This window comes from Gobio gobio (genome assembly GCF_949357685.1).
Source record: "Gobio gobio genome assembly, chromosome: 16".
NCBI lineage: Eukaryota > Metazoa > Chordata > Actinopteri > Cypriniformes > Gobionidae > Gobio > Gobio gobio.
In genome coordinates this window covers 11,002,732-11,030,486 of record NC_137109.1, presented here as the reverse complement: position 1 = coordinate 11,030,486, position 27,755 = coordinate 11,002,732, and the positions used below count along the sequence as shown (strand labels likewise).

Below are 27,755 nucleotides of genomic sequence, written 5' to 3'. Positions count from 1 at the left end.
AGTATATTCTATAATTTCTAAGGATGAATTAGCTTTGTAATGCATTTAAATCAAATGCTCTTTGGATCATGGGGCGGGACTCTTATTCTGCTCTATTGTCATTGATTCTCCATGTTTTGTATGTGTATGTTGTTCCTCTCTTCACTCGGGTTCACGGACGGGTTTCCATTTTCACGGTTGGATTCAACCAGAACAACAATAATATGGATCCGGACATGGAGGACAAAACCCTGGAGCTGATGGTACGTGAGGACCGACATATAAGACACTGTCTGAGTATGTGATGCTCGTGCTGGTGTGGGTGTTTGTTTTTATTATAATGCAGTATCACGCGGGCTAGAGAGGGAGGAGGACAAAAACACAGCAGCGGCCCGAATCGATATAAAACATCCGAGTGTTATCATGTTGCGCTATAATGATTTATTTTAGTTTAGTCACTAAACTCACTTTCCGCTCTCGATTCGACGAGTATATCGCGTATGAATGCCGAGGAAGCGTTTGCGTTTCGCTGGAGGATCGGAGCGTCATTGCGGCACCGCTGCGTCATATTTCACATTTTATGCGCTTCATATATCATATACATATGCACTTGATGAGATGCATACTCTGTTTGGGGTTCATATATTACACAATTCATCTTTATATATTAAACAATCTATAGGCGCTTTCATATATAGTCTGTAGAAGCTCTGCATTAATGAATAATTTTCCTGTTATCATTGTTTCCTGCTTTGTTTCCTGCTTTGAAACCAAATGCATTGTATAAAACGCTATACATAATAGCGACTTGAATTGAGCTTCATATAATGAACAATCCATATGCGCTTCATATGTCACACAGTCTAAATGGCCTTTATATAGTAAACAATTGAAATGGGCTTCATATATCACATAATAATCTATATGTGCTTCATATTAAACAATACAATCTGTGTGCGCTTTTTATTTTAAACAATTTGTATGCTCTTCATATATTAAACAATCTATATGCGTTTCATCTATAAAACAACATCTAATCTATGAGGTTCATACATCATGTATAGTTTGTATGAGCTTACTGTACCACAGTCTATATGCACTTTATATATTAAACAGTCTATATATGCTACCTAGGCCTATATTTAAAAACATATATGTGCTTCATATCTATATGCTCTTAATCTCACACACAGTCTATCTATATTTAAAAAAATATTTGTGCTTCATATCTATATGCTCTTAATAACACGCAGTCTATATGAGCTTTATATATTACACAGTCTATATATACTACCTAGGCCTATATTTAAAATATGTTCTTCATATCTATATGCTCTTAATCTCACACACAGTCTATCTATATTTAAAAAATATTTGTGCTTCATATCTATATGCTCTTAATAACACACAGTCTATATGAGCTTTATATATTAAGCAATCTATATGACCCTCACATATTAACTATGTATATGTGCTTCATATATCATGTAATCTATAGGAGCTTCATATATTAAACAATATATGTACTTCATATATCACATGTAGTCTATACAAGCTTTGTGTATTAAACAATCTATATGTGCTTCATACATTAAAATCATATATTATACAATCTGTATGTGCTTTTTATATCAATCTATAGGAACTTCATATATTAAACAATATATGTGCTTCATATATCACGTGTAGTCTATACAAACTTCATGTATTAAACAATCTATGTGCTTCATACATTAAATCATATATTAAACACTCTACATATGCTTCATGTCACATCATCTACATGATTTTCATATAATAAACAGTATATGTGCTTCATATATCAAGTAGTCTATACAAGCTTTATGTATTAAACAATCTATGTGCTTCATTAAATGATCTATATGAGCTTCATATATTGAACAATCTATATGTGCTTCATGTCACGTAATCTATATGAGTTTAACGTAAAACAATCTATATGTGCTTCATATAATGAACAATCTATACGTGCCTCATGTCGCATAATCTATATGAGCTTAACGTATTAAACAATCTATATGTGCTTCATATATTAAACAATCTATGTGCCTCATATCACATAATCTATATGAGTTTAACATATTAAACAATCTATATGTGCTTCATATATTAAACAATCTATATGTGCTTCATATATTGAACAATCTATTTGTGCCTCATGTCACATAATCTATATGAGCTCAACCTATTAAACAATCTATATGTGCTTCATATATTAAACAATCTATATGTGCTTCATATATTGAACAATCTATATGTGCCTCATGTCACATAATCTATATGATCTTAACGTATTAAACAATCTATATGTGCTTCATATATTCAACAATCTATATGTGCCTCATGTCACATAATCTATATGAGTTTAACGTAAAACAATCTATATGTGCTTCATATAATGAACAATCTATACGTGCCTCATGTCGCATAATCTATATTGAACAATCTATATGTGCCTCATGTCACATAATCTATATGATCTTAACGTATTAAACAATCTATATGTGCTTCATATATTCAACAATCTATATGTGCCTCATGTCACATAATCTATATGATCTTAACGTATTAAACAATCTATATGTGCTTCATATATTAAACAATCTATATGTGCTTCATATATAACATATAGTCTATACAAGCTTCGTGTATTTAACAATCTAAACATGTTACATACATTAATTGGTCTATATGTGCTTAAAAAATGTAACAATCCATGTGCTTCATATATTTAACAATATATATGTGCTTCATATATTAAATGATCTATATGTGTTTCATATATCACAGTCTACATGATCTTCATATATAACTTTGAGTCTTTATTGATTTTCATATATCAAAATCTATGTGCTTCATTACACAGTTTATATACAGTATACTGAATCACAGTCTACGCACGTATATGTGCTTCATGCATACAGGAGCTGCTTGAATACAGTGTTGTGAAACCAAGTGAAATCAAAGTGAATCCAAGTGATCAACTTATCACAATCTATATGGTGAATCCAAATATTTTGTGCTTCATATACCCCACACAACATATATGCTCTTGATTAATTATGTAAACTTTCTAATATGTTTTTAATACCACTTATATGTCCCATGCCGTCATATACAGTTTGTGCAATATTTTTCTATTATAATCTGTTCTCTAGACATGTACATACGGTCTATATGTGCATCATGCGTTACACAGTGTATACATGTTAATGTGATTATGACATTGTGCATTTTGCACAAAACATCAACTAAATGACTAATTGGCAATGTTTATATTATTTAGTTACTAAACAGTTTCTACATGTATCATATGTCCCCTAATAAGTCAACTGCACAGTTGAATCTATATAAAACGATGCACAAGAGGGTGTAACCAGCTCAGTCTCTCTAGATCTGTCATGATTATGCTGATCTTCATCTTGGGTCATGTTAGGTTAAGTTTAACAACACCCTCTCTGTCAGGCCAGCTGCCTGGAGAAACAGTGCCTGGTTTGTTTTGAATGGGATTTGGAGTTTATTCTTTTATTACAGGTTTTGGATACAGATCTCTGAACGGTTATTATTCTGTCTGTGAACTAGTAAGATCTGAGATGGCAAGACGTGAAATGGCCAAATTTAAATAACCAGTTTGATCTAATTAGCTCAGTGATTTATAATTTTAAATAATATTAATTATTAATATATGGGTCATTTTGTGTCTTCTCAACCGGAGGTCCTCGCCTCCCTGGCTAAACATTTACAGAGAGGCGAGTTGTATGCCCTTGCCCTTGTTTTGATAGAGGGAAACAAGATACATTTCTATTTTCAGTGTTGTTTGTTCTTCAGGTACAATGAGTATCAGCTTTTTGAAAAGTGACCCACATTTAGTTTTTGACCATTGAAAATGGGTAAAATTAAAAGAATTTGCACATGGAGACGCATTAGGATCTCCATATCTCTGGGATTGAACCATATAGGTTATAAAACGAAGATACTCAAAGAAAAGTTTAAGAACCTGAACCTATCAAGAGATCTTTAATACTTACATTACAGGCATGCCAACTTGGGGGAATTTGCCAAACTCACTCTACTCCCTTTTCCCATCACATATCAGATCGGAAAGGCATTTATTTTCAATAAAAATGAAGAAAATATTAGAAAAGTGAAAAATCGGTTAGAGGTAGGTAAACAGACGTGCTGAATTAGAGACGATAAAAGTGAGTTGGTCCAATATCATTGATCGTAAATAGTACAATGGTTCCGACAGCCATGATATTAATAATTATTAATAAGAAATAAATTATTCTAAATGTCAAAATCAGCATATTAAAATGATTTCTGAAGGATCATGACCGGTATAAATATATTTTAAAATCTTTTCAAATAGAAAGGTTATATTAAATTATAAAAATGTTTTTATCAAATATGATCATGGTGAGCATTGGAGGCTTCTTTCCAAAAATTTTTTTTAATGATTTCGAACTTTGAAAGTGTATTAATAATTAATAAATCAATTTAAATAAAAACAATAAAAATAGATTATCTTTACATTTGACTTCAGATTTCATTGACTGTCATGCACGAGGACACACGCTAGTGCATGAATGTCTTGAGTGTGTAAAGTGTGTGTTCACGTATCCATACTCTAAGCTAGTTCATATTTTTGAGCACAGAAGGGGAGGAGCTTATGAGGCCACTCCCTCTTCTCGGCTCCGCTTACTCATGATGGTGTGTGTTGCTCTATGTACAAGTGTGTGTGTGTGTGTGTGTGTGTGTGTGGGTGTGTGTTGCTCACTGTTGCGCTAATACTGTTTTTTTCCCCTCACTTTCCTCACTGATTCTCCTCTTTTCTCTTTTTCACGCTGTTTCACTTGTTCGACCCTCACATCACTTTCGTTATTTGCATGCTCTTACTTTCTTTCTTTGCTTATTTGTTCTTTATTTCTGTCTTTTATCTATCGCTTCCATCGTTCATTCTTTAATTTTGTGGGGGTTTTTTTCATTTCCTTGGTTTGCCGTTTCTTTTGTTCTGACTTTCTTTTGTTGGTTTTTATTTGTTTGCTCTTTCTTTCTTTTTCTCTCTCTGTTTTGCCTCTCTTTCTCTCTCTTATGGCATATTCCCGTTCTGTTTTTCCCTTCTACTGTGTTGTCTTCTCCCCTCTCTCTCTCGCTCTGAGCTCTCTCACTCTCTTTCTCTCTCTCTATCTCTCTATCCCCCCCTCTCTCTCTCTCTCTCTCTCTCTCTCTCTCTCTCTCTCTCTCTCTCTCTCTCTCACACAGTGTTCTTTGCCTCGTTCTGTCTGGCTGGGTTGTTCGTCGGTGGCAGAGAGTCTGTGTGCTCTCAGATGCCTGCAGAGCCTCCCCTCCTCCCGCGCACACAACCAGGTTCTGCTCTTCTCTTCAGTAGCTCCTCTCCTCTCCTCTCCTCTCCTCTCCTCTCCTCTCCTCTCCTCTCCTCTCCTCTCCTCTCCTCTCCTCTCCTCTCCTCTCCTCTCCTCTCCTCTCCTCTCCTCTCCTCTCCTCTCCTCTCCTCTCCTCTCCTCTCCTCTCCTCTCCTCTCCTCTCCTCTCCTCTCCTCTCCTCTCCTCTCCTCTCCTCTCCTCTCCCTCTCCCTCTCCCTCTCCCTCTCCCTCTCCCTCTCCCTCTCCCTCTCCCTCTCCCTCTCCCTCTCCCTCTCCCTCTCCCTCTCCCTCTCCCTCTCCCTCTCCTCCTCCTCTCCTCTCCTCTCCTCTCCCTCATGCACTGATCATGTGTCTGTGTGTCTTTGCTTCTTGTCTCTAGATGTGATGAGTGGTTGACTGAAATATGGAGATGTGTAATGACTTTAAATGTGTACTGTCATGTTCAGTCTGTATAATTGGCCTGGATCTTGTGAGAAAATTGAAAAGGAAGTGCAGTTTACCTGCGCAGGAAAGGCAGAGAGTCTGTCTGTCTGCTTTCACCTGTCTCTCTCTCTCTGTCCTTCTGCTTGCCCGTCTGTGTTTTCTTCTGTCTCACTATCTCATACCTGAGAAATCAGATACGCACACATACATTGGCTAAAAGTTTATTCAAATTAAATTGGCTCATAGTGTCAAAATAGAGTAGACAGTAGGCATTGTGTTTGTTTGAGGTTATTGGATCATGATGATACTAGGTGTGTTTGACTTGCGCTGCGCAGACCAATCAGTGTGTGACAGATACACCGCAAGAGCGATTTGAAAGTATACGGAGCCGTCTGCTCTCCAATCTCTCTCGTGGTACTTTACATGTCAAATACCTTTCGGCCTGCGCAGCGCCGCTTCAAGTCGAACACACCTAATGCGATTCTCTACATCTGTGTGAACCTGAGGGGAACTGACCGAAACACCAACTGATATAAACGCAATTGATACTTCAAACATAAAGAAATGTGAATATTAGTGAAGATATTGATATTTTCTTTGTATGTGTGATTTAAGTGTCCACGGTGCATGTTTAAGCATGTCTGTTAGTGAGACGTGTATTTACGCCAAGTTTCATCTTTGTGTTTACTTTATCAAGGGTACACATGCATGTACTTGTTTGTTTTCAAACCCGTTTGTGTGACAAGGACTCACTGTGTGTTTAAACACAGAACTAAGCAATGAGCCGATCGATCCAATTAAAGCAATAGTTCAGGCTTAAATGAAGCTCCTCCTACTCGCCCTCAAGCTCCTCCTCTTCCTCATATTCTTTTCTTTATAAGAATGTTTTACCCAGAATGCAGCATTCTGAATGCTCTACCCAGCATTCAGTCAGACACGCATTTAACACCGGTCTCTCTCTCTCGTCTGTGTGTCTCTCTCTAGAACATGACAGTGATGGAGTCACAGAATAACACGGATGACATCTCGCCGAAGAAGACAACAGTGTTCAAGGTTACTTGATAAAAAATTTAATCAGTGACCCAATTCAGATATCATAGCATAAGTGACATCATCTTTGATCACCTCAATAGCCCTATTCGGACAGTAATTGTTTCTCATGAAGATTTTCAACATTTACAGGGAGTAATCTGTGATTTTTTTTGCTGTTTTAATCCAGAATTTCTGTGTTTTTCTTCCTCAACACATAAAAAGCAGGGTTATTATCATAAACCAAAACTAAAACCATACATTTTTTTAATGGTTAATATAAAACCTAAACTAATTTTAAAAAAGCGAAAATTTTAAGTACTAAAATAACTAAAACTAAATAATTAAAACTTATTAAAAAATGATATAGAAATATAAAAAAACAACAATAATACTAAAACAACAAAAAAATGAAAACTGATAAAACCTCAAAATAAAACTGAAACTTTACTTGCCGTTTTTTGTGACAGACACCAAGATCTTGTGGTAATTGAATTGCTGACCGAGTTTATAAGAAGGGATCAATTGAAAAGCAAAGTACAGTAACTGTTGGGCTTTACGGTAATGTGCATGTGTTTTAAAAATAGACTTTTATTTCTGAAATGCTGGAAATGTTTATGAGAATAATATTACATCACTATGCCACTACAGTTAGTGGGCACTGTTAAGAACAAAATGTGAAAAATCACATACACATACATTTTTGAAATGAGCCATTATTATGGCATTTATAAAATATGTATTATATACATTTATATAAATTAGGGGTTGCACGACTAATTATTTTATCGGGTCAAATGTTTTATCTTATGTAAATAAGAGGTTGAATTAACTTATTTCTGCTCATTTCCAGATTTTAAAATGACATTTATCATATGGGATATATAAATAAATGATGAACATATGACCGACCACCAGAGTTATTATCACTAACTAAAATTAAAACCAGCAAAGCATGTTTCTTAATTGAATTAAATCTGAAATAAAGTAAAATATAAATATTACATGAGTTGCGATTTAGTTAGTTGCTAAATTTCTCATTTTCATTAAATTTTAGCAACTGGAAATACCAATTATATGATAAAATAAAATATTTTTATTTTATTTTTTAGAATTTAGAAATAAAAAGTGACTTTAAAATAAATTAAATGTAAATGGTAATATTAAAAGAAAACTATTAAAAATGTCCAAAGCACACAACAAAATTACTAAAATGTTTACTTAGATTAAAATGAAAACTGAAAATATAAAAATAAAAGCTAATTCATAATATTATTAAAAACTATTATATACTAATATAACACTGCTGACCACATGAGAAGTGTATTTCTGGGTTTGTGGGTGACAAAACGCACTCCTCCACCGTGAATAAATCCTCATCTGAGTGTATGATCATTGTTTTATCACTGGGCCATGCATATTTATTTTACAGACGTCCCCATGAAAAAAAAAACAATTGCCATCCAAATTGGGCCGAAGCCACATATGCAAATAAAGAGAAGTGAAGTTTTGTCACGTTTGTGTTCTCACTTTCACTCAGTCGCTCTCTTGTTGTCCAGTTAGGGAACGGTTCAGTGACGGGTTCGAGGAAGAGGCCGTCTCAGGGGAACTACGAGAAGGAGAAAGATCTGTGCATCCAGCTGTTTGATCAGTGGTCAGAATCTGATCAGGTGGAGTTTGTGGAGCATCTGATCGCACGCATGTGTCATTACCAGCACGGCCATATAAACTCCTACCTTAAACCCATGTTACAGAGAGACTTCATCACCGCGTTGCCAGGTAACTAAACGCATGCACACGCACCTCAAACATTGGCTGTAACAAATCCTCCTACTCCAACACATGCATTAGCAGAGTCAGAAATGTGACTGGCATGCAGCCAGAACCGCCCACTTACATCACTTACACAGACATCTGATAACATGTACTGCAGCTTGTTTGTTTGCTTGTTTTTTATGTGATGTTTAGGGGTGGGCAAATCTTTTTATGCTTTATAATAATAAAGGACGTGCAATAAAAGTGGTAGTTTAATCAAACACTGACGTAAAAATGGTTCTACAGACATTGACTTTGTGGCCAGTAATAAAGTAATAAGAATATAAATAAGGATTATTTTACTGTCATAATATAAAGTTGTGATCATAAGTTTACATGCACCTTGCAGAATCTGCAAAATGTTAATTCCTATGTATTTTTTCCCATGGATTGTTTTATTGTTATTTGTTTTTTAGCACGAATACAATATTTAGAGTAATAAAGCATAGATATAAACAAAACATAGCTGCAACCACATAAACAAAACAAGAAGAAAATAATATTAAATTTAGTTTTTAAATAAGAGGGATCAACAACAACAACAAAAAATCTACAAAATATTTAAAGACCACCTATCATGGAATTTTATAATTTACCTTTCATGTAGTGTGTAACATAGATCTAAGTGAACAAAAACATCCTGCAAAGTTTTGCAATATGACACCGTGCACCGTATATATAGTTATTTTCTTTCAAAAGTAAGAGTCGACTCTGAGTCACTTTTAAGAATCGTTAGAAGACCGAAGCTTTTTCTCTGACTAGATGACGTCAACTTGTCAAGTTATTTGAATACGATACGCCCACTTATTGCGCTCCAAGACGCCAGTGAAAACTAGAAAACATCATGGCGACGAGACCCTGTGTTCTGAAGTGCCACTCAAAAGCAAACTTTTTTCATCTGCCCAAGGATGAGCATTTGAAGACTAAGTGGCTTGAAGACAAACCATACATCGTCGCGATTGAGTGTTTATTAGTCTTCAAATGTCTCTATTTGCATGTTTCGCGATCTCGGGAAGCTTTTATTATGGACTTCTATTATGGCACATGGTTCTTCTTCGTCTGTCTGTACCATATATGGACTACATGTGCACAGAGCGCCCTCCGGCTGCCAGTATGAATTGAAAACAACACATAAGAGACATCTGCGCATTTTGAGGTATTGAATAAAAAATACTCCTCTGTTTAGAAATTTGACACAGACATATGAGAATCTATCAATATGTCTCCTCATCTGAACACTTTTGAACTAAAAGCCCTGAGGGATGTTGATTTGTCGCGAGTCTTCGTGAGGAGAATAGAGGAGTTTTTTTATGAATGAGATCAGCTGAGGCTCATATTACAATCAAACGGTACCGACGCGGTTTTCATATTCATAACTCCTGACACATATTAACAAATTACTGTCACTATAAGACTTTGATGGGCGTTCCGTTTCCGAAAATATCTGGTCATCGGACCAATCACCTCAGATTAGCGTCACGTAAAGGCGGGGTTTTGAAAAGTGAATCACTAAAGGAATCATTTGAGAATCGCTGTCAAAACAGGTAAAAATAAATGCATATTATAAGAAAACTAAAGTCTTTTTTGTCATTGCATGCATGCAAAACTGTTGTTGGGGACTTCTAAAACAATATTTGGAACATTTTAAATGCCATAATAGGTGCTCTTTAATAGCTTAATCAGGGCAGTAATTAACAAAAAACAAAACATTTTATAATCCTTCTTTATTTATTTTAAACATTTTGCAAGTTCTGCAAGGTATATGAAAACCTATGACCTATAGCAGGGGTGTCCAAAGTCGGTCCTGGAGGGCCACTGTCCACTGGGGGGGGGGGGGGGCTTGGGGGGGTTGGGAGAAACAATCCAACGCTCTCCATTGACTTTGTATTGCGTGAAGCGGCCTCCTTGTCATTTCTGACTTATAACAAAAAAACAGAACAATGTCTAAAAGCTGCTAATATGTGACAAGGTGTACAGCAAACAAGAAGTACGTTTTTATAAGCTGTCGACCCAAAAAAACGAGCATTTAAGGAGACAAAGGTGGATACAGGCAATAAGATGTGAAGCATCAGCAGGAAGAATGGGTAATTTTTGGGATCCTGACACTCAGTATGCCTACGTTTGCAGTAAACATTTTCAATGTTAAGTCAAATATCCAAATGTCAGCTTTATATATTATATTTCCTGTCGCTGATTACGTTCCCCTCTAGTAGGTGTTAGTCCTCAGTGTAATATAACATGTCGTGCTCTATATCAATTGCCTGTATCCACTTTTGTGTCCTTAAACGCTCTTCTTTTTTTGGGTCGACAGCCTATAAAAACTTCTGGGTTTTTGGTTATGGGTGTTTTTTTAGCTTGTTTGTTGTACACCTTGTCCCATAGCAGCTTTTAAGTTTATAAGTCAGAAATGACATGGAGGCCACTTCACGCAATACAAAGTCAATGGAGACAGTTTGATTGTGTGCCCCCGGTGGCCGTGGTTTTCAGATTATGATGCATGTCGCTCTGTCTCTATGCAACTGTATCATTCCGTGAAAAAGACTATCATGTTGACTTATGACGCCAGTTTGAAACTTGCAATTTTGAGGAAGCTCTTCCTCCGTGAAGGATCCCTGCTCTGCATGACTGTGACTCTCTCTGTTTCTAGCTCAGGGTCTGGATCACATAGCGGAGAACATCCTGTCGTTTCTAGACGCTCGTTCTCTGTGCTCAGCTGAGCTGGTCTGTCGAGAATGGCAGCGGGTCATATCAGACGGGATGCTCTGGAAGAAGCTCATCGAGAGGATGGTGCGCACAGACCCGTTGTGGAAAGGCCTGTCAGAGCGGCATCAGTGGTAAATTCACACATGGAGACGCCCATTCACATTGTTACGCTTGAACGCACGCATGTAAAACTGTGCAATCTTTACTTAAACTCTTTATTGTCATTGTACAAGACAAGTACATTGAAATTATTATTACATTGTTTTTATTTAATTATTTATTTTTATTTAGGGGTTGGGTTCAGCAACACAATTATATGACATTATATATACTAATGATAATATTAATAATAAACTTTATTTTATAAAGCGCTTTTTAAAAGCAGCTTCTCAAAGCACTGTACACAAAATAAGCAATACATAGCTCAAGTAATAAAATTAACATAAACAAACGTGTCTTAAAGGGTTAGTTCACCCAAAAAAGAGAGGGGTCAGAGAGCTCTCGGATTTCATCAAAAATATCTTAATTTGTGTTCCGAATATGAGACGAAGGTCTTACGGGTTTGGAACAACATGAGGGTGAGGAATTAATGACAGAATTACAATTTTCGGGTGAACTATCCCTTTAAGTCGAGCTTTAAAATGTCATCGGTCTGAGCTCATAGAATTCTGTTCAATAGTTCAAGAGGCAGAGAATTCCAAAGGGCAGGAGCATATGAAGAGAAAGCCCTGTCACACACAGATCTTAAGCGTGTTTGAGCAGCAACCAACAAGTTGGATCGTGAAGAGCACAATCTACGATTTGGGGTATAAGACAATTCAGACAAATAATATGGAGACAAGTCATTGCAATGCTTTATATGTCAGCTTCATAATTTTAAAATCAACTCGCCAGTGTAAGGACTCCAAAACTAAGTAATATGATTGCATATCCTGGACCCAGTCAAGATCCTGGAGGCCGAGTTTTGTACATATTACAGTTTGTTTAGTGTGGATTTAGAAACACCAACTAAAAGGGCATTACATTATATTACATTAATCTATCCGAGAGATGACAAAGGAATGTATCAGCTTTTCAGCTACAGAAAATTTTAGCATAGGATGCAATCTTGCTATATTTCTGAGGTGAAAAAAGATGTTTTAACTGTACTCTGAACAAAAGAATCAAATGAAAGATTAGCATCAAAAATAACTCCTAGGTTCCTCGATTTACTTTGAGTCTCCAAAACTGATCCATCAACAGTCAGTGAACCAGCTTTGGAAATTTGATAATGAAACCATTATCAAAAGAAAGTGAACCAATGAGCATAACCTCAGTTTTACCACTGTTCAGACACGAGTAATTATTACTCATACATGTTTTTAATCTCAGAAATACAACCAGAGATAAAACTTTTCTCCAGATTATTTAGTGTAAATAAATCTGCGTAAAAATGTGACAATGGAGGACAAGTGATCTCAACAAATGACCAAGTGGTGACAATATAATTATTAAAGTGTAAAGGGCCCAAGACTGATCCATGGGGAACAAAACAGAGCTTATCTCAGACCTGTGATCACCCATAGAAACGAACTGTGAATGGTATAGTACATTTTATTTTTATTTTTTTAATTTTAGTACTTCAACTTAAACTCAACCAACTTGGCAACTAGCTGAAATAAAGTAAGTTTAAGTTTTTATATTTAATTTTGTTTCAGTTAATGTTTATTTTATTTCAAGTTAAGAAAATGTTTTTAATTGTTTTATTTTTACCCTATGTGGTAAATGTGGTATAGATAATAAATATAGTAATTCATTGAATTATTGAAAATGAATGCACACCCACCCACCATAGCACCTCAGGTGTGCATCAATAATTGAACCTTTTGTCATTGGCTTTAAAAACTCATTTTTGTTGACTGTAGTGGTACAAATTTGATCACTTCCTGTAGAAATATGACATCCGTGCATCGATGTGAATCATAATTAGTGCTGATAAACCCAGAAATGCATGTGAAGATTGTCAAGTATTTTATGTTTGCTGTTAGTATTTTACGTTTGTGTGTAAAATATGTGCTGAGAATATTAAGCTTCAAATGAACGTGGATGGAATCATGATCGTGACATGCAAACGGTCTTGATGAATCATCATAACCAGTTCAGTATCATTTGGGTTGTTAAAATGGTTTTCTACTTTGCTTGTGTCTGATTGGTGGTTTTCTTGTTTTTTGTTTCCAGGGAGAAATATTTATTTAAGAACCGAACAAATGAGGTCCCACCCAATTCATACTACCATTCACTCTATCCCAAAATTATACAGGACATTGAGGTGAGCATCCTTACACTCATTTATTCAGTGGTTAGTTTATCCATCCGTACATCAAATTATGATCTCATCCATCCATCCACCCAGCCTTATTCATTCATTCATCCGGTCTCCCATTTTCTCATTCTGTTTGTAGACTATTGAGGCGAACTGGCGTTGTGGGCGTCACAATCTTCAGCGGATTCAGTGCCGGTCAGAGAACAGCAAAGGTGTTTATTGCCTCCAGTACGACGATGACAAGATCATCAGCGGCCTACGAGACAACTCCATTAAAGTACTTGTCTTGACATGTCTTTCTATCTGTCTGTTGTTATCGTCGTCACATTGGGGCATCCCAATTTCTGTACTTATGCACTATTCTCTACTGCTTTGTAGTATAGTCTGATTAGTGTGTTCGCTCTAACCCCCCCCCCCCCCCCCCCCCAAAAGTGCACTTCAAATACCCAGATGATGCACTTATTTAACCGAAAAAAGAACTGAAATGTTGGACACTTCATGCGCTCAACTGTCACAGCTTACAACAGAAGTAGAAAAACTCTCTCCATATGAAAGTTGATTTTTAACGCTAACTATTGCATGTATTTGCTTTTGTTGAAGCGGTTAGCTCACATGATTTCAATAATCGGGTTTAATAGCAGAATTTGTGGTGAAAAGCTAGAAAATTCCACCAATCAGAGTCAAAACAAGCAAAACCCATCAGAAGATCTCATAAGTGCCACCCACTCACATGAAGCACCGCAAATTAATGTAATTTAGTCGGTCTCGCTTATATATATATATATATATCTATATCGATGACGTCGACTACGAAAATACGTTGACGTGCGTGAAATGCGTCGACGGCACATTATTTACGTTCTAGAATAGAACAGAAGATCTAGAATAATGGCAGCTTCAATAATGGCAGAAGAACCGTGGCGTGTGTATTGCAACAGACGGTCACATTTTCTGGTGTTCTTCTCCGACCCCAGTACGTCTCGTGCTTTTATTTATTATGGGCTGCATATATCTCCTGTTAATGCGACCTGGTTCCCCTCTGTCCCAAACACGTATGCATAATAACATGCTGTATATAGGTCGTTTGCATGATTAAAGTAACATTAAAGTTAAGATATGCCTCTAGCTTTAATCATTTAAATGTGTCTTTGAAGTTTGGGCAAAAACTTCTGGCAGCTTTAGTCGTTGTTTATACACATGTATCTTCAAAATAGACGACTAGTTATCAGTGTTGGGCACGTTACTTTAAAAAAGTAATTAGTTATAGTTACTAGTTACTTCTTACAAATAGTAACTGAGTTACATCATTATAAAAGTAACTAATTACCAGGGAAAGTAACTACTGTGTTACTTTTTTTTTTTCTTCAAATGTTCAAATATGTCAAATAACTTGGATGCCCCCAATATTAAATATGTTAAATGAATGAATTGGACACTAAATAGAATAAATTATTATTATAAAACATTGCACATTAATGTACACTATTGTAATGTTGCTGTGGGACAATGTGAGAGACACCTATCAAATTCAATATATTATTGTAAATATTATCAGTAGACCTACTATAGTTTAAATATTGTGTAAATAGTATCAGTACTTCTTTACTACTCCTCTGGTAGTGGAGCTCACGTTATCACCTGGGTTTTTAGCCACTAATATTGTGGCTGTGATGACGTGAGGCTTCATTAGATTAGAAATAGAATTACTTGCCACCGACGTGGATAGACTCTTTCTTCCTGGGCATAAGTTGCACGTTACATAAACATTTCTTACCTTTCACCTCAACGAGGGAAAAGTAGCGTTTATATTTTCAGTTTGCGAAAGCTACCTTTTTTTGAAGTCGTTGGACTGTGCATATGCGTGTGCGTCATAGGTGTGTGTGTGAACTCAACCTATCAACCTCAACCTTGTCTCCCACCCACCAATCATCATCAGTTATGTGTACCACCCAACCCAACCCCCAACACGCATGGCTGGCGCGCACACACACACACACACACACACACACACACTCGTTGCAGGTCCGACTGACAGAGCCTGTTCGGATGAAAACCGCTTCAATGAGCTCAATTATAGTAACGCCGCATTTTTTTCCTCAGTAACGCTAACGGCGTTGTAACGGAAGAAACAGTAATTCGTTTGATTACTCGTTACTGAAAAAAGTAATTCCGTTAGTAACGGCGTTTATCTATAACGCCGTTATTCCCAACACTGCTAGTTATACATTAACACTATGCTGAAAGCTCCTGTATGTGAACCTTTTGCAGATAAATACAAGTGCATTTCCGTTTACTATTGACACAAATCAATAAGTAAATCATACTCAACTACTATAGTAAACAACTTTTCCTAATTAGGCCTACTCTGTATACATTTTATGATGAATAGTATCATTATACATGATGTTTAAAGGGTTAGTTCACCCAAAAATGAAAATTCTGTCATTAATTACTCACCCTCATGTCGTTCGACACCCGTAAGACCATATTCGGAACACAAATTAAGATATTTTTGTTGAAAGCTGATGGCTGAGAAAGGCTTCAGATAGGCCTCCATTGGCATTCAGTACATTTACGCTCCCAAGACCCATAAAAGGCACTTAAAACGTCGTTACAAAGTCCATCTCACCACAGTGGCTCTACAATAATTTTACGATGCGACGACAATAGTTTTTGTGCGAAAAAAAAAATCAAAATAACACCTTTATCCAACTTGTTCTTGTCTTCCGTGTGTGCCTCCACGACGCATGCGCGAGAATATGACGTAGCGCCGGCGTTCGGGAATCCATGAAATGCACACTTAAGCCCCATTTTGAGAACTACGCCGAGACCTAAAGCACGATCAATGTAGAATTCAACAGCTTAGACACGCGCGTCTTCCTCTGCTTGTAAACAAATCCCTTCTGGGTCATGTGTCCGAACGCCGGATCTGCGTAATATTCTCGCATCTTTCTGTGACACAGAGAGCTGAGCTGAGCCGCGTCGTGTCTCTGACAATGCGCAAGCCCTGAAGCCAGATCACTTTCACTTGCGTCTTTCCTAAACGTCTTTCCCGTTTTAAGGCTTGCCAGTTTGGACATTTAAAGCACTTTTAGACCACCGGATATGTATCATTATATTGAGCTACCGCGCTGATGCATTGTGACACTCGAACACTCATACAGACAGTAGCTCTCACATCATGTGAAGATCGTGCGCTGTCCTGTGATTTATCAATAAAGAAGCTTAGAAACTCTAAAGTTATAGCATATATTTTTCTACTTTTGAAGTAACTACATACAACGCACAGCTTCACAATTAATAAAGAGACGGTATGACTAATTCACACACGCAATCTCTTTTTCATTAATGCATTCAAATAACTACTCTCACAGTGCTAATTTATTTAAAAAAGAAATATCCCACCTTAAATAGTGAACTATGAGGCCAAAAAACTAAACAAAATAATGTTCAATAAATGTAAATCAACGTAAAGTGTTCAAATAATCGATGTTTTGATTTTAGGTCATATCGTCCAGCCCTATTTGTACCTTTTGTATTTTTGTCTGATTTTCAAATACTTTTTTTGCTTCAAATCAAAGTTTGTAATGTCATGATTCACCTCGTAGCTGTTTGGTTTGGTTCATGGCTTATAACGCTTTAACAAAGTATTTTCTTTAAGATGAAAAAAAAATGAATGGAAAATATACTTCTGGAACCAACAACGCTGAAAAAGTGTGCGGGCACTGTTGCATTCTATTACATAATGGAGGGGGAGGGGCTATCAGACTCCAGTGTTGAATGACAAAATAACAATATTCACACACAGTTGAGTAGTATAAGTGTATAGTTCATAATTTGTGACATAACTTCATTCTCTCTCAGATCTGGGACAAACAGTCTCTGGAGTGTCTGAAGGTTCTGACGGGTCACACTGGTTCAGTTCTGTGTCTGCAGTATGACGAAAGAGTCATAGTGACGGGCTCCTCTGATTCTACTGTCAGGTACACACACACACACACACACACACACACACACACACACACACACACACACACACACACACACACACACACACACACACACACACACACACACACACACACACACACACACACACACACACACTCTTCAAAAATACACTTTACATTTTATTTGCAAAGAGAGTTAACTTCCTTGAAGCCGGGTACTCTGTTGAAGTTTAAAACTATTGGATCTGCCCAGTGCCACTCTGAATATGCCATAAGCAATCGCTAAGGTTTGGTCGTGACGTATGTAATCTCAAACTAGCGCACGACATCAACGTCTCTCGTTCTCAGCCACTCCCTCTGTTCGCTGATTTGACCGGTTAAAATTTGACCGGAGAAAACCAGAGAATATACCACAATCCCAGACGGAGTCCTGAAGGAAAATGAAAAATGAGCGGAATTGCGTACGAGGGCGGAGCCAGGCTATCCATATACATCACCGTTCATTTGTTTTGGGGTCAATACAATATATATATTTTTTTTTATCAGAATCAAAAAAAGCTTAATTGCCAAGTGTGCTTGCACACACAAGGAATTGTTCTTGGTACTGAAGCTTCCAGTGCAAGCATTCATATAAAACAAGAAACATATTAATACAAATTTAAGAATTAAAATGTATAAAAGGCGCAATTAGGTTTAGTCATAATAAACATTTACAGATTATGAACATATTTCAGTATTATGAATGATATGAATAAATATCAACTAGGCAGTGCAATATCTTTAATTTTAAAAGAAATTAATACTTTCATCAAATATGCATTAAATGTATCTAAAGTGACAGTGGAGATTTTTATAATGTTACAAATAATGTTCTATTTCAAATAAATGTTTTTTTTTTTTTTACTTTTTTGCATTAGTTAAGATGAACTAACAATGAACAATATGTCTACTGCATTTATTACCTGTTATTGTAAAGTATTACCAACAAATGTTTATTGAGTAGCAAATCAGCATATTAGAATGGTTTCTGAAGGATCATGTGACTGAAGCCTGAAATTCAGCTTTGATCACAGTTACCTTTTACAGTATATTCACATAGAAAATGGTTCTTTTAAATTGTAATTTTTCACAATATTCCTGTTTTTATTTTGTTTTTGATCAAATAAATGCAGCCTTGGTGAGCAGAAAGCACTTATTTCAAAAGTATGTAAAAAATAAAAACTGTCAATGAGAAATTTCCCAAATTTAATTTGAAATACTTTATTATAAATGCTAAACACACGTCTGTGTTCAGATCTAAAATAGTTCTTTAGCCAGAAATTGCTCTATGTAAGTGTAATCCTGAATGGCTAGAAAATTCTTTATTCTAAAAGTATGTGAATCCATAGGGAAGAATTTCAGTACAGTGCTATATTAGAAAATGAGTCAAATGTTTCACGCACACTGCTTCCCTCCGGCTGAAGAATCTCCATAAAAACAGTGACCTCACTTCCCTAGCAACTGTTTAAAGCTCCGTCCGGAGCTCTGTCACCTTTTCCAGCGCAAGTATGTGTGTGTTTCTCTCTCACCTGTGAGAGTTTCGGGGAACAAGCTCCACAGCTGCATAAATCAGGTTTACGTCACTCCGAGTGCAAGCGCAAACGGCCGGACGTTTAACACCTGGAGAAGGAAACGGCTTTGTAATGTGATCGTGTTTAAAGAGCATTAACACATCAGCTGGCAGCGTTCAGCCCCGAGCAGGATGTTTCAGCTGCTGGTGAGGTCGTTCGCATGTCATTTATGGTCCAGTTTGTTTTAACAACAGCTATGCCAAAAGAGCATAGCAGTTATTACAGGAGATATTTACTACTTTCAAACCTGTTGTAAAATAGTGAAGGAATCTGTTATTCCTTCAGCTTGTTTTGTTTAAAGCACATTTTTTAATTATTACTATTTTAAATGATAATATTTCACAATATTACTGTTTTTACTATATTTTTGATCAAATAAATGCAGCCTCGGTGAGCAGAAGAGACTTCTTTTCAAAAAACATAAAAAAAAATCCTAAACAGTACTGTAGATAAGTGAGAAATTGTCCACATGTAATGTCATTTATTGTATTATAAACACAAAAAAACTGAAATTTCTTTAATCAATACACATGTTTGTAGCTATGCTATTTTGTAGCTTAGTTCTAATAACCAGTAGTCTCAGCTGTGCACAGCAAGGGTGTGAACCTACATTGGTCTCACAGTTCGGTTCGATTACGATTATCATGCCATCCATTCAGTTAAATTCGATATCACGATGCATCACAATGCATTGAAGGCCATGCACTACTGAAGGCCAACGTTGCAAGTCATATTAAATGTTTTTAAGTAAAACTGTTGAAAATTATTGTGATAAATTAGACGATAGATTCATTGATTCATCGATAAATTAGTCAATAGATTAATCGATGTAAAAACAGTCGTTAGTGGCAACCCTAATCTGGTTGTTGAAACAACATATGTAAATTTTACTCATCCCAACAATGATAAAAAATGTATATAGTGCGGGAATTGAAGATCGGATTTATATCCATTTTGCGGAGATACATTTATGTGCCCAAGTGTAAATGAAATCGTTTTGATAAATCAGATAGATTTGATTTACACACAGCGTGTGTTCTCCAGGTCATGCTTACCAGGTTGTTCATAAAAGCCGAAATGTGCTCAGATTAGTGTTAGACCGATATATTGGCCGGTCGATATATCGGGCCGATATTTGCGGTTTTTATGTGTATCGGCATTGGCCGCTGTGTTCGCCGATATTTTTTTCCCTGCATTACTTACAGACAGGCGTCCACAGGGCAGCTCTCACCGTCTTCAAACTGTCTTGCTCTCCCTCCCTCGCGCATATTAATCAAAATCAATTGAGAATTGACACGATGGTAAAAGGTAGAAAGACTGAAGTTTCACGTGGAGCATTGGGAGATTTTTTCCTGAATTACCGCTGGTGTTGCTCTACAAGAGATTAAGTTAAGTGCACCTATACTCTAAAAAATGCTGGGTTAAAAATAACCCAAGTTGGGTTGAAAATGGACTAACCCATCAATTGGGTTGTATTAACCCATCAATTGGGTTGTTTTAAGCAAACATTTAACCCAACCGCTGGGTCAAAACAACCCAATTGCTGGGTTAGTCCATATTCAACCCAACTTGGGTTATTTTTAACCCAGCATTTTTTAGAGTGTAACCATTAAATGACTAGGTTGTAAATAGTTATAAAATGAAGTATAGTACAGTCAGTGTGCACTTTATTATGCTGGTTGCTTGTTGATACTGTGTGCAATAGTGTAATTATTTTATTTATGCTTAAATATTTATTTTCAGAATTTATTCTCTTTTTTTTTTTTCTTGTTCTACCTCACCTGTTTTTACTATTTGTTAAATATAGTTTTTTTTAGTTCAATAAATGTTCCTTTTTAAATTGTACATTTTAAATTATCATCATGATCATTGTGTCATTTTTTTTGTTGTAAATTGAGGGAGCAAAAGCAGTATCGGCTCCAAATATCGGCTCAAGAAAATCGGCAGCCCGTATCGGTCATCGGCTAAGGCTGATGAAAAAAACTCGGTATCGGCATCGGCACCAAAAAAAATCCATATCGGTCGATCCCTAGCTCAGATGTCTGCTTTTAAAGTAGTTGGAGCATTTGTAATTACTCGCACTCGCGTCTCGCCTCCCTCTGGCATTGTATGCTACCACAACAAAGCACGTACGTGACAAATGATGTCAGAAAAGAATCGATACGTTATAATCGGTTATGGTCTATTACTGAACCGATACCGAATCGCCTGCATCGCGATGCATTGAAGAAACAATTAATTTCGACACCCCTAGTGCACAAGCTCACATTCCTTTCATAACGTGTATTAATCTGTGATATTTTCTCTGTCTCTGTCAGGGTGTGGGACGTTGGTTCTGGTGAGGTTCTCAACACTCTGATCCATCATAATGAGGCGGTTCTGCACCTGCGCTTCTGTAACGGCCTCATGGTGACGTGTTCGAAAGATCGCTCCATCGCCGTGTGGGACATGGCGTCCGCCACCGACATCAGTCTGCGGCGCGTGCTCGTGGGTCACCGCGCTGCCGTTAACGTGGTGGACTTTGACGACAAATACATCGTGTCTGCGTCTGGAGACAGAACCATAAAAGTGAGCCAGTGGTCAGTGGGGCTTTAGTGGTGGGTGATTGGCAGATGTAGATAAAAGAGACTGTGTGTCTGCAGGTTTGGAGCACAAGCACATGTGAGTTCGTACGGACACTTAACGGTCACAAGCGTGGCATCGCCTGCCTTCAGTACAGAGACAGACTCGTGGTCAGCGGGTCCTCGGACAACACCATCAGGTGAGACAGTGTGTGAATGTGTCTCTCTGGAAGTTTACTGTATGATTTGCAGTTAAACTGTATTTTGTCTTTATTGTGTGTTTGCAATAAAGATTTTCAACCTAATTTACCTAACCCAACCTAACCCAATTAGCAACCTAATGCATCCTAATGACACTAAACATGTCATTGTTTTCGAATACGTCAGTCCACAGTACAACAGCATTATTAAATGTATCCACTTTCGCAGGAAAAATGCCATCTCAATGTGTATGGAAGGACTAAACGTATAGAAAAAGATTTTGTAATGTATCCGGATTAAGAGTAGACGTGTGTGTGTGTGTGTTTTCAGACTGTGGGACATCGAGTGTGGTGCTTGTCTGCGTGTGCTGGAGGGTCATGAGGAGCTCGTGCGCTGCATCAGATTCGACAACAAGAGGATCGTGAGCGGAGCGTATGATGGGTGAATACACGCACTCAGTCACAGCACCATCTGTTTCTGACAGGCCGTTCATCTGTCAGCCTGGTTAATATCGAGCACCCATAACTCACCCGCACATTCTCTCTGTTCCTCTGCAGGAAAATTAAAGTTTGGGATTTACAGGCAGCTCTGGATCCTCGGGCCCCTGCCAGCACATTATGTCTGCGCACACTCGTGGTGTGTGTGTGAATAAAATAATTCCATTATCATATTTATAAATAGTTGAATTTATGTTTTGTAAAATTTCTCTATCTGGTTTGTATGGAAGCTTGTTTCCGCCACGAAACAATTTAAAAGATAATTGCGAAATTTTTTCCTCACAATTCTGACTTTTTTCCTCAAAGTTGCGAGTTTATATCTTGCAATTCTTACTTTTTTTCTCAGAATTCTAACTTTTTCGCAATCGAAAGTTTATTTCTCACAATTCTGACTTTATAACTCACAATTTTGACTTTTTCCTTGCAATTTTTTCATTTTTCTCATAATTCAGATTTTTTTCTCGCAATTCTGACTTTTTCCCTCACAATAGTGAGTTTATATCACACAATTCTGACTTTATATCTCACAATTCTGACTTTTATCACACAATTCTGACTTTATATCACACAATTCTGACTTTATATCTCACAATTCTGACTTTTATCACACAATTCTGACTTTATATCACACAATTCTGACTTTATATCTCACAATTCTGACTTTACATCACACAATTCTGACTTTATATCACACAATTCTGACTTTATATCTCACAATTCTGACTTTTATCACACAATTCTGACTTTACATCTCACAATTCTGACTTTACATCACAATTCTGACTTTATATCTCACAATTCAGACTTTATATCACACAATTCTGATTTTACATCTCACAATTCGGACTTTATATCACACAATTCTAACTTTATATCTTTTTTCCTCACAATAGTGAGTTTATATCACACAATTCGGACTTTATATCACAATTCGGACTTTATATCTTTTTTCCTCACAATAGCAAGTTTATATCTCACAATTCTGACTTTTTTCTTGCAATTGTGAAAAAACGTCAGAATTGCTAGATGTGAACTCCCAATTGTGAGAAAAAAAAGTCAGAATTGTGAGAGAAAAAGTCGCAGTTACCTTTTTTATTTTTTATTCAGTGGCTGAAACAAGCTTCCATAGGTTTGCCATATTCCTATTGATACATGTTTCGTTGAAATGCAAGTCAGTTTCACATATGATGAAGCAAACAGCCACAAGAGGTCACTGCAGGTTTATTACACTGCCAATTACCTCAGACTGTTTGAAATGATCATTTAGTTAATCTTATATGGACATAAATGTAAAACAGAATTCGTTATTCTCAAATGAACTGTCACCCAGTGCTACTTTGAAGCTGGTTTGTGAAACTGCAGGCTTCTAGAAATACTTGTAGTTAAACCACAGGGACTTGTGGGAACATAGGGAGGACTCAAATGAATTGGTGAATCGATTCTTTTTCAAACATTCAAACCGAAAGAATAGGATTCCTATATAAACTAGTTAACAAACTTTGAAACAAACGGATTTCACTGAAGGTATAGGATTCCTGTCTACATTATTATATAGTATAGCTAAGAATCAGATTCTTTTAGTGACTCAGTTTGTTTCAAAGAACGGTTTAAAAAAGAATCAGTCCCTGTGCTTTTAAAACTAGTACTTCTAGTAGCTGATAGCTTGGCAAACTAGCTTCAAAGTAACTTCCCCAACCCAAGATGACACCTCATTTGAAAATTGTGAATTCTGTTTTCCATATATTTCCATATATTTAACTCCATATATTTAACCATATAGGTTAACTAAGTGATTATTTCAACAGCGTTGCTGCGCTTACTCCCCAACACCGGACTCACCGTTTCTGACAAACCTCTGGAGTGTATTTGCGTGTGCGTACTGTATGTTTTTGTGTTCTTTTAAATGTGTGTTTTCATGGCAACCTCTCGCAGGAGCATTCTGGGCGTGTGTTCCGACTGCAGTTTGATGAGTTCCAGATTATTAGCAGTTCCCATGACGACACAATCCTTATTTGGGACTTCCTGAATGTCTCCACCAATGGACAGTCAGATGGGCGATCGCCCTCACGGACATATACATACGTCTCCAGATAGCAGGTACACGCGCAGCCCAGAGTCTTCAACAATTCACCAGCTTTTTATTCCATTATGTATTCTGGTTCTTCAGAGGGGATAACCAGACCAAACGGATTTCATAATTTTTTTCGTCTATGATTCTGTTTGGTTTTCATCATTTTTATTATAGGCATTGTATTTTTTATATTATATTATATTATATTAATATAATTATATAGTATATATATGTATATATATGCATATATATGTATGTATGTATATGTATGTATATGTATGTATATGTATGTATGTATATATATATATATATATATATATATATATATATATATATATATATACATACATACATACATACATACATACATACATACATACATACATACATACATACATACATACATACATGCATACATGCATACATGCATACATGCATACATGCATACAATATATATATATATATATATATATATATATATATATATATATATATATATATATATGTGTGTATATATGTATGTATGTGTATATATATATACACACACACACACACACACACACACACACACACATATGTATATATATGTATGTATGTTCGTTCATATTGTGCTGGTTATAGTTGCAGTTAGATTTTTGTCTTTTTTCTATGATTTTATTTAGTTCTTTCATGTTATTGTTTTATTATAGTCATTTTATTTATTATGTTAAAACAATACAATTTTAAATATTAAAATAGATTTTCCACTTGTTCATATTGTGCTAGTTACTATAGCACAATATGAACAAGCAATATGAGCAATTCATTTTTCATTCTTTTGTACGTTTATTTATTTAAATTCTCTTTGTCTATGATGCTATTTAGTGTTCATTGTTTCATCATTGTTGATTATAGTCATTATGTTAAAACAATGAAATATTTGTATGTATTGTAGTGGTTATTATCGTTTCAATTTATTATTCATTCTATCAATTTATGACTCCGTCTATCTGTCTGTCCCTTTCAGGTGCCTCTTCTATGTGCCAGTGTGTCCTGGGAGAGCTGAGAGCTGATTGGTTGTTGGCCGTGTCCATCACAGAATGATGCATAGGGATCCGCCTCCTCTTCTCTGTCTGGCTATAAACTTTAACACACAAACAAATACAAACCTACACAGACCCATGCTTTGCCAAACACACAGACACATGTTGCACTAAAGATTCAAAACACTTGGACCATTGGGTTTCAGGACTGTTTTGCTTTATCTAGTGGGGAAAAAGAAGCACAATCACACACACACACAGATGTTGAACGCTTCAAAACGTATCTGTACTATCATTGCTGCTCAAATAACCCGAAAATCAACGATCTCATAATCAAAAGCTCTACACTACTAACAGCTCATATCACACAAGGATCACTCTGTTATGGAGAAGCTGGGATTCTGGGAGTGACGTATGGATGATGGACCGGTAAATGAAAAAGGAGTGAATGATCCAGGAAAGACTTTACGATCTGCTGTGCGAGAGAAAGAGACTCGGACAGTAGCAAATCTCTCGCAGAAATAAAAGAAAAGAGTGTGGCGATGGTTAAGGATGTCTGCTGCCTTTTCCGCCCACCCGCTCTTCAGGACCAGGGATACGCGTGTTTTTCAGGACGGCGGTGTGGAGCGCAGAACCGTCAGACTCAGCATGCATGACTGTCTGCCCGATGCCTCTTTCCCTTTTGTCTTTCGTTTTTTTATGATTTTGTTTTTCTATTTAATTTGCCTCCTCATCTCTTCAGTCTGGTTCTGCTAGGCATTGTATGTCACTCAATGTCTGGTTTCTTTTTCTCTCTGCCTGCTTGCTCATCGAGGGCTGAATCTAGTTGTAAACACAATTGTCTTGCCAGATTGTGTTGTATATTAAAAAAAGAGTTTTTTTAAGATAAAATATTGTGAATAAAGTACTTGACCATGGTTGATGTATTGGTCGTGTGTGTGTGTGTCTAAGGCCTGAAACTCCACACAAGAGCACAAATGTTTATGAGCTGGATTTCACTTGATTGTGGTCCAAAATTGCATTCGAATGCAATTGCGTTTTCGTCTACGGTCAGATATTCTCTTTCAGATCAACTACTGTCATGGCCGAGCAAAGGTGTGAAGAGAAGCAGGTTAGTTCAAGTTAATTAAGCTGTTAACTCTGCCTGAATAAGAAGTCAGGTAAGGAAACGATCACATTGAATACTGCAGTTTACTTTCAATATAACTCAGCTCGTGCATGAAGTTGTACAACGGGTTGGCCAAGTTTTTGAGTATGCTAGTGTTAATTTAGTATCAATGATATCCTATTTGTATTTTATTTTTATACTTTGTTTTAATTTTAAAGTTTTAGTATTTTTTATTAGGGTTTTTTTAGTGCTTCAACTTTAAACAAAAATGAGAAATGTAGCTGAAGTACGATTTATTTTATTTTTTATTTTATTTATGGTTGTAATTTTAGTGAGTGATAATAACGGATGATACACCGAGCAGTGGTTTTCAATCATTTAGATGCCACAGACCCCCAAATTTTATGATTTTTGTGCATATAACCTAAAATTTCCTAAAATTCAAAAGGCATTTATGTAATTTATTTTTGAAAGACTCAATTTATACTGTGAAGGGAAAAAAAAGTAAATTATAAAAGTCTTAAAATATTTTCCAGAGAATATGTAGTTTCTATTAAGTTACATTATTGCGTTGTTTTTTTCTCTCATAGTACTGTGTATTTTTATTATTTACATTTATTTTATTATATCTGATATTTTATGCATTTTATTATTTTTTGTTTATTTATTTAACATTTTTATACTTTTTTTGCACACAGAAAAACTGAAAAATAAAATAATACTCTAAACCAGAAACACACTCTTGTATTTTTGACCTCAGGCCTTTAATTTAACAGTGCAAGCTTCAGGAAAATCCCAATTGATTATCAATAACAATCGATTTGACCTTTGACCAATTATTTGCATTATTTACATTTATTTTATTATATCTGATATTTTATGCATTTTATTATTTTTTTGTTTATTTTATTTAACATTTGTACACTTTTTTTTCACACAGAAAAACTGAAAAATAAAATAGTACTCTAAACCAGAAACACACTCTTGTATTTTTGACCTCAGGCCTTTAATTTAACAGTGCAAGCTTCAGGAAAATCCCAATTGATTATCAATAACAATCGATATGACCTTTGACCCCC

General features: G+C 36.1%; 1 protein-coding gene across 4 annotated transcripts; it reads left to right on the top strand.

The window, feature by feature from the left end:
• Nucleotides 1-149: 149 nt before the first annotated feature.
• On the top strand, nucleotides 150-26,485 carry fbxw11a (F-box and WD repeat domain containing 11a). 4 transcript variants are annotated; one of them, XM_079839469.1, is made up of 14 exons: nucleotides 150-242; nucleotides 5,263-5,367; nucleotides 6,792-6,860; nucleotides 8,396-8,615; nucleotides 11,299-11,485; nucleotides 13,572-13,662; nucleotides 13,796-13,933; nucleotides 17,521-17,639; nucleotides 21,535-21,784; nucleotides 21,859-21,977; nucleotides 22,309-22,419; nucleotides 22,536-22,614; nucleotides 24,408-24,572; nucleotides 25,553-26,485. In XM_079839469.1, exons 1-13 carry the CDS (start codon nucleotides 204-206, stop codon nucleotides 24,567-24,569), a joined length of 1,689 nt encoding a protein of 562 aa, XP_079695595.1. In that variant the 5' UTR covers nucleotides 150-203; the 3' UTR covers nucleotides 24,570-24,572; nucleotides 25,553-26,485. The 4 variants fall into 4 exon arrangements, with proteins under 4 accessions (XP_079695595.1, XP_079695596.1, XP_079695597.1 ...); XM_079839470.1 differs by lacking the exon at nucleotides 5,263-5,367 and having other exon boundaries at nucleotides 154-242; XM_079839471.1 differs by lacking the exon at nucleotides 5,263-5,367 and having other exon boundaries at nucleotides 174-276.
• Nucleotides 26,486-27,755: the final 1,270 nt, after the last annotated feature.